The sequence below is a fragment of the Chelonus insularis genome, unplaced genomic scaffold (genome assembly GCF_013357705.1).
Source record: "Chelonus insularis isolate UGA/USDA-ARS -01 unplaced genomic scaffold, ASM1335770v1 contig_104_pilon, whole genome shotgun sequence".
In the NCBI taxonomy this organism is placed as follows: Eukaryota; Metazoa; Arthropoda; class Insecta; order Hymenoptera; family Braconidae; genus Chelonus; species Chelonus insularis.
Window position 1 is genome coordinate 49,562 of NW_023276344.1, and position 9,216 is coordinate 58,777.

Consider the following 9,216-nt stretch of genomic DNA (forward strand, 5'->3'; position numbering starts at 1 on the left):
ATACTCGTTTACGCATATAAAAATTATTTTAGTGATTATTAGAGTGTTGTATCAACTCAGTTTTGGATAATCATTGTGTCTTCAATTGGCTTAATCAAGTCCTTCCTAACCTTTCATTCAAAAAACTTCTAGAATATATCATATAATATAATATTTGAATTGAATTTTTCACCTGAAGTAAGTTTTCCTGATTTCGATATTTCTACGTGTACATTATCTGGTCTGTAAAGCGATGCTCATACCTGTGGACCAAGTTTCCAGTTGGTTCTTTCAACACAAGAAAAAGGGGAGTGAGAACTTTTCCATCAGCTGATACCGTTGGTTGTATAGTATAATTGTAAGTTGTCCAAGAAACTGATTGAACTGTGCACTCTATTTTTCTTCTCCTTCTGGAGCTAAAGTCCTGTCTTAATGTACTTCGAATTAAAAGCCACTTTGATCAAAATTATATATGTCGTCTGAACCATATGATTGAATTTTTGATTCTACATCGTTAACGAACACTTCTGAAGTTTGTTTTAACATTTTACGATCTTCAATCGTTTTTGATGATATGAATTTGTTAATTTAACGAGAAACAATACGATGAGCTCTTTTGAATGATAGTATTCACGTTGAAGATGCTTGTAAATAGAAATCATCAAATTATAAATTTTCTTTAGGTACTAATGCCCATTTTTTTAAACCGGAATCATGGACTATCATCTCAGCATCGATAGCAGTTTTAAAATTTTCCAATGTATATTTGCAAATTTGAGATATTTTCTATTTGTATGTTCCACCTTGGTTCAATTGATGTGCCCAGCGTTTTAATTGTCGAGTAGACTGTACATATCTAAATTTTTGCTTAACACTATCGATACTTAAATTCTTTTTTTACCACTTTGCCAATATCAACTGCTCTCAATATATAGTCATGCTCTCTTCATCAGTAGTACATGCTCCATCAGACACTTTTGGTTTATGGATTTCAGATGCATATTCTTTGTCTTCTATAATTTCTGGTTTCCAATCCTCATATGGTTTTCGAAAATGTAAAGAATTCTCTTCCATCATTTCGATATCAGTATACCCATTTATTGCATTAAATAACATTTGTTTAAAGTAATTTTTTAATTGTATTTCAGCATCATTCATAGGTGTTTCCATAATTTTTATAATTTGAAGTGTTGTTACAAGTAACAAATTAACATTAAGGGAGTTAACTTTCATTTTTAACTATTGAGTGTTACACAATTTTTAGAATAAAAGATAACAATATTTCTATTCCGAGCACACGATTTTATACACACAGAGAATAATGACTATCAAAATGACGCAAAAATATCCATTTACTACAGTATCAAAGATGAATGCGAAAAAATAATGTTACAATTTTTCAAATAATTAAAATATGTCACATTCGTTCCAAATGCTTGCATTGAATAATCCGTATATTACTATTACAAGAATTATTTTCCTCATAAATCATTTATCTGTGACTGTGATAAGAATTATATCTATGTTTACCCACATGACGATAACAAAAAATAATGTGTTGACTAATCATAAACTACGCAGTCTCTGATTACGACGTATTTGATTCGGTGATTATTGTGACGATAAATAATTAATCAATGACAATTAAAAATTTTTAACTTGCGATTTTGTTTACTGTCGTTAATGTTATTTTAAAAATTGCAAAAACACGAATGTCGTAAATTTTTTCACTCATTCGATTGAAGTTGGTCCCATCGAAGAATAATTTTTAGTTTTTGAGTTATAGATTTTTTCGAAAAAAAAAAGTTTTTCTGGAATCGATTCTGATGTTATTTTAAAAATTGCAAACACACGTACCTCGTTATTTTTTATGCTCTTTTAAATAAAATTGGTCTCATTAAAAACTAATTTATAGTTTTGAAGGAATAGTTTTTCTGTTTTTTTTAATAAAAAAAATGTTTTTCCGCAAGTTTTATAAGTATGTGAATTAAGGTTTTTTTATCATTTTTTGTGTTTTTTTAACTCATAAAGGCGTTTTGAAAAATTTCGACCAGAAATATGTGAAAAATATAATTTACCTCTATAGGGTGTCAACTTGGGGGTGATTTTCACCCCTTTCAAACGTTTTTCCGCAGAAAAAAAATACGAGGTTCATCATTTTCGACGTAGATTATTATATAGAAGCCTCAGCTAAATCGACGGTGACCACCTTACGATGTTTCCTTGTAAGATAAACAGTATGTCAATTCTAATTTTTATGAGGAAAAAGTGATTTTAATAATTCCTAGTATAAATTACGAGCGCCAGTCTGAGTTGCTGGTACCAAAAAATCTAGCTATAATAGCTTGACCAATCGTTCTATGTAGCTATGATCATCTTACGTTTTTTTTATCAAATTTCCAATTCACCGAGTATGAGCAAAACATAAATGAATGAATTCGTTGTTTTTAGAAATTTTATTAATATGGCAAATCATTTCGAATACGACTCATCTTTCAAAAATTACTGATTGAAAAAATTTTTTCGAAAAAAATCTTTCTCAGTTGGCAATTGCTTTTATGATAAAAGAAAAGTATTAGGGTAGCCGAGTGTATTTGTAATTACTCAATACAAAAAGCTCTTTTCTACTTCATAATACAAACTTCAATATTATCAAGTGCATACAAACAACAGTGTAATATTACTGTACCGACAATCTAATGATAACTTTTCGTTCATCTATTATAAATCAATTGGTTAGTTTCATAGATCCAACGATTATTTTCCGCAACACACTCAACGTGCTGTCGTTTGAGATCTGTTGCTGGCACTATTCCGTATACCATTGAGATAGGGCAAGTACAATCGTGTTGTTGAGGATATCCATCAGTATAATTTGTTGAAATAGTTCCTCCTTTGCACATAACGTTGACATATTTCTTTTTATTGTCATACTTTACAATGCCTAAATCTATTGATTTACATAGCCAATCTAGAGATCTCAACTCCGGTACACTTATTAAATACGGAGCAACTCCTTTTTCTAAACTGCATTTGTTTTGTAGCTCTTCTGACTGAGCGATTTTACATACGCCTTTCAAACATGCGAATTCCATTTTATAAAATACAGAACATTTATTAAAGCAATCTTCACTATTGAAGCAATATACTGTATTAGCATTGCAGTCGTTTTTCAATGTATATGGAGAAACAAATGCGTTATAGTACGGTTGCATTATCGATGAGTCACTCGTTTGAAATTGTATTGTCAGAGATACGTGAACTATAATGGTCATTAGCATAATAAAAAGCGCGAAGAATGATATCATTCCTTGAAAAATACGAGTAAGTTTCAGAATTTTTAGCTCTGAATCTAATATAGAGATATTTTTACTTTAAAAGAAGAAAAATGTTAGCCAAATCAAAAAGCGGGTTCTGATCAACACTAATTTAACTGACTAAATGCTAAGTCTGTTTCTGGAATCAGTCTGGACAGTATACGCTTAATATTTCAACTAAATTACAAGGAAAACGGTAAGAAAGTAACAAATATTTGATGTGTAGCTGAAAATTCAATGAGCCTTTTGAAGTTTTGTAATTCGTCAGTTGTTCTCACACTGAAATTTCGTATTTCGTATTTTAATCATTTTCTTAAACGTTTCAAAAAATATTTTAAGCCTTATCTGAGCTGCTCTTTCCTCTTCGTTTATTTTTTCATTTGACGCGACCGAGTAATGATGATCTGATCTTGGGTGTATCTTCTTGATAGGGACTACAAAATCTCTGAACAAAAACAAATACTTTGTACTCTTCAAGGACTTTGGTGCATCTGCCATGACGTGACTCCTGCCACTCGAAGCTCTGCTGTCACGTTGTGGCATAAAATCATTACTTTAGTGAAGTAGCTCTAAATTTGAATAATCCTTTTTGATTATTCCAATCAGACACTAACTATTCAAACTATGATCTCCAAGACTTTTCTTAGGACTATTTCCGGGACTTGTTCTGGTATGTTTCCCGAGAAAAATACTATAGAAAGACCTGGAAAAAGTACAGAGAGGTGTAACAGGCAGCATTAATCATAAGTGATTGAAAGATTATGATTGTTAACTTCCCAGTGTGAAGTTATAGTAATGGGTCCGATTTTGCGAAGCCCGAATTTCGAAATATCTCCGTTTTGAGGTCTCCAGAGTCGAATACGATTTTTTTCCAGGGGGCGTCTGTGTGTATGTACGTACGTTCGTTCGGAATTTTCCTGGTCAATTATCTCGAGAACAAAGAATCATATCAATATAGGATCCATTTTTTTGCAGAACCAAAAAACTAGCAAAAATGGAAAACAACCTGAATTTTGCAATTTATAAAATATACCATTTTTTACACAAAATTTAAAAATCTTTAAAAAACTATAAATATTGAATCATCAAAATATTTGTATAAAAATATGATGACGATATTTCATCAAAAAAAAAATTTAAAACAAAATCAGCAATAAAAGAATTTTAAACTCGTGTCAGGATTGAAAAAACAGCATTAAAAACGCTCTAATTGTCCACAATAATTGTTAATAATATGGAGTTGTGTCCATAACAATTGAACATTGTTACTGACAAATGATTATTGATCATGGTAATATTCAAATAAAAAGTTTTAAATTGGTATAAACAATAAAAATAGAGATCCATGCTATATAGATGAGTACTTTCAACGCATAATTTTTCATTTTACTAGAAAAATCTTACCAACCGTAGGACATGAATGAAAACATTCTTTTTTCGTTTATAACAATGGAATTTGTTATAAATAATAGAAAAAAGGATCTATGAGGTACATTCGAATTCTTCTAACGCACAATTCTTTCTTTTACTAAAATGAAGTAACTAGCCATATCAAATCGATGGAAACACACTCATTTCGTTTATAACAATTCCATTTGTATAAAGAATGGAAAACAAGATCTATGCAACATATTTGTGTCCTATTGACGTGTAATTTTTTATTTACTGCAAAAAAGTTACCCACTGTTTAACATAAATAAAAGCTAACTTTTTTTGTTTATAACAATTAAATCTGGTATGAACAATTGGAAACGGGTTCTATTCGAGGTGTTTTTAAATTTTTTCCGCTGTAATGTTGGTCGTCTGAAACTTTCGGGTCGCACCCAGACCACTACAGAGCACTGATATTTAATTATTGTAATAACATCGTCATTTTTTTTGTGTTTTCAACCGTCATCATTTCTTTCAATTCCAAATCGATTGTATTTTCTCTCCATTTTGAGATAGTTTTATCTAATAGGATTAATAAGGGCATTATAAACGTCCAGAAATTATCAATGACGTCAGTGTGGTGATAGGTGATCAATAACTATTTGAAGAATTCATTCTACAGCCTACATACCATCTTCTATTTAATTCAGCAAATGGAAAAAGTAATATAACTAAGGTAATAAACTAAGGTAATTTAGCTAAGGTTCCTATATAATAATCTATGCCGAAAATAATAAACCACGTATTTCTTTCCCCTCATAGTAGACACCCTATGAAGATTATTTTTAATTTTCACATATTTCCAATCCAAATTTTTTAAAATGACTTCATACGTAAAAAACAACATATTAAATAATAAAACATTCTCTTATTTACAGATACATTAAACTTCTAGACATGTATTTTGTTTCTGACAGCGCTTCGAACAATACCAGTCCGCCGTAGTCAGGTTAAGATTCTCGCGGCTCGTATGAAGAAAGCAGTTATCCTCGGGTCTTTCTGAATCCTGGGACGTTTAAAATAATGACTAAACGGCTGCAGCCCTGGCTCAACGTCAAACCTGAGGAAGTCGGGTGTCTGCAGGATAATCCCGTCTAGTCAGGCTCCAGGTGGGTCGGAGCCCTGGGATCACTGGCCAGACACCTCTGACGAATCGCAAGATAAATAATAATAAAAATTTGGAAATCAATTATTTAAGAATTAGTTCCAATAGATTGGGTGAATTAGTCTCAACTTCTTCGGTTAATAATAGTTCGTTAGCTTCAGCAAATTTAATGGTTCGCAGACGTGGGAATTTTCTTTCCGTCAATTTGAGACTATCGCTCGTCTTCATAAGTAGACAAATGGAGTAAAAGCATCGATTAGTGTCCTGTTTGGAGGACAAAGCTTAAGTTATTTCAGTAAATTTGAGTTTAGAAGATTTGGGGAATTTCGAAAAATTGAAGAAAATTATGGAAGATCGTTTTGGTGAAGCTTAATTTTCTAGAGCGTATTTTATTCGTTTTCAGGCTAGAAAACAGTCTGAAAATAAAAATTTAACAGACTTTTGAAATGATTTGAATAGGTTTGTCAAATTTGCGTATCCTTCAGTCTCTTTTGAAAAGAGAGATAGAATTGCTGGTTTGCAATTCATTTCTGGATTAAAAAGATTAAAGTTACAATTTTCTCTTCGTTCGGAGAAAGTTAAATCTCTTTAATTAGCAACTCAGAGAGCTTTACAGCTCGAGTCGATTAAAGATTTGACCTTTGAAGGTCATAATGAAAATAATTGTTATGATAAGAATAATAATAATAATAATTTTAGTATGAATAATAAAAATAATAAATGGAAAAATAGACATCATCCCACCAGCATCTGGCTCGTATCTTTTCAGAATATCTAGGAGGAGATACACCTATTACCGGATGGCTCGTTGAAGGGCGTACTGTGCTGATCCCCAAAAGTGGTGATCTGTATAACCCTAGAAACTACAGGCCTATTGCATGTCTGATACTCTCTACAAATTGTTCACGAAGATTTTAAACGAGAGGATTTTGACTGCAATAGAACCTGTATGGAGACAGATAAACGAACAACGTGGCAGCAAGCGTGGCTTGACAGGTTGCAAGGAAAACTTGCAAAAACTTGCTTGAAAACATTAAGGAGAGGCGTATACCAGGGAGATACCCTGAGTCCTCTTCTATTTTGCATCTCACTGCCGCCATTATCTGTCACTCTACGCCGAACGCCTGGATACAAAGCCGGACGAGTGTCCATCCGCGTACACAAAGTCACACATCTATTCTATATGGATGACTTGAAAGTGTACGCGGGAAGTCCTGAGAGACTCCGAGCAATCCTAGAGGTTGTGTCCGAGTATACCAGTGCAATCGGCATGAAGTTTGGGTTGGACGAGTGCGCAGTTGCCCACTTAGTAAAAGGAAGATCGCCGAACTGGAGTGATAATGTCGAGCTTACAGACGGGAGCATCATAAAACATCTCGATGCTGGAGAGTCATACCGATATCTTGGACAGGCACAATCTCCTTTACAGGACGTGTCTGTCATCAAAGGTACTCTCCGCAGTGAGAACAAGTAGCGACTTAAGACAATATAAGGCTCTGGATTATCAGGCTCTAACAAAGTCAAAGCCACGAATATGCTCGCTGCCCCAGTCTTGCTATACTCATTCGGAGTTCTTAAATGGCTCTGAAAAGAGCTTAAAGATCTGGACATTATCACGAGGAAAGTAATGACGTTATATCGAAGTCATCACCCGCGATCTTCTGTCCAACACCTATACTTTCCCCGTGATCTGGGAGGGCGTGGACTACTAAGTTTGAAGTGTCTACATGACAGGTTAGTGATAGGCCCGGCTTATGACATCTATGAGAGCTCTGATCCTCTTCTCAAGTTCGTGAACAGCTTTGAACTATTGGGGAGAGATGCGTTCCTATATAGAGCAGCATATCAGGCAGCGCACAACCTCGGCTCAGTTTTCGACCCTAGCAGCCCAGACGGTCTAAGGCTTTTGCAATTGACTAGAGGGCAGCGAAAGGTCGATATAAAACACAGGACTCGTCACACCAGCTGACTTACCAAAACCTTAAGTCAGCTGGCTTGTTCTCTGAGACCGAAGGATTCATTATGGCTTGCCAAGATGGTGTATTTTCCACCCTCGCCTATCGGTGTGATGTTATGCACGAGCAACTCGAAGACACACGATGCCGAGCTTGCCACGGTGATGTAGATGAGACGCTATTCCATGTATTATCGGCTTGCCCGATACTAGCGCGCTCAGCCTACATTCACCGACACAACGCCGCCCTAAAAGTGCTGTATTACCACCTTCGGCACTCTTATAAAATAGACGAGACACCAGTGCTGCCCTATGTGCCCGGTGAAAAAATTCCGTTTCGAAGGACTATTATTGAAAAATATGTATATCTGTGCGAAAAAATCTTTTGATTTAGGAAAGTACAAAATTTTACGACATATAATAAATGTTGGAAACGCACTTCCAATTAAAAAAGCTCCTTGTTGTATTCCTTCACATTATAGGGATGAAGTTGATTTAGTTATTGAGGAAATGAAACAACAGAATGCAATAGAACCTTTTAATGGTCCTTGGGCTTCCCCTGTTGTTTTTGTCCAAAAAAAAGGTGACGAAATTAAATTGTGCGTTGACTATCGTAAATTAAACGATGTCACATTTAAGGATTCAACACCAATTTCACATCAAGAAGACTTATTGATTATGGTTCTTGGTGCTAAATCGATTTCTACCGTTGATTTAATAAGTGGATATTGGCAAGTTGAAGTTGCTCCAGAAGATAGACCTAAAACTGCTTTTTGTATTCGGAAAGAGGTTTGGTAATTCAAGGTTTTTCCTTTTGGCTTGTGTAATGCTCCTGCCACCTCGTTATACTTATGAACATAGTTTCAGAAGGTCTTATCGGTAAAATTTGATTAGTTTATTTGGATGATATTATTATCTTCAGTAAAAGTCTACATGTACATGTTATCCATCTTCAAAATGTTTTTGAAAGACTTTTACAAGCTACAAAATAAATCCTAAGAAATGTATATTTTTCCAAAAAAAAGTTATTTTCCTTGGACATGTAGTTTCTGGTGAACGACTGAAAAGTTCTCCAGATATAATTTATGCTATTATTAATTGGCCTGATTCCAAAAATAAATCTGAACTTAGAAGTTTTCTAGGTATTTGTTCTTATTACAGGAAATTCGTCAAAAATTTTGCTACTATCGCAAAACCTTTATATCTTATTAATCAGGAAACGAAAGATTCTGTTTGGGATGATTTAGCTTTTCAAACGTTTCAAAAATTGAAACAAATTTTGACTTCTTTCCAGTTTTGGGTTATCCTGATCCAAATTATTCTTCAATTCTTGATACTAATGCTTCAAATGTTGGCATTGGTGCTACGTTATCTTAAAAGATTCACGTTAATAGCAATGGTAAAACTGTTTATGAAGAAAAAGTTATTGC

At 33.8% G+C, this 9,216-nt stretch overlaps 1 protein-coding gene across 1 annotated transcript; it reads right to left on the reverse strand.

Moving 5' to 3' along the window:
* Positions 1-2,458: 2,458 nt before the first annotated feature.
* Positions 2,459-3,316, reverse strand: LOC118074437 (uncharacterized). Its single transcript, NM_001414596.1, has one exon. It carries the CDS (start codon positions 3,285-3,287, stop codon positions 2,694-2,696), a length of 594 nt encoding a protein of 197 aa, NP_001401525.1. The 5' UTR covers positions 3,288-3,316; the 3' UTR covers positions 2,459-2,693.
* Between the last annotated feature and the right edge of the window lie 5,900 nt (positions 3,317-9,216).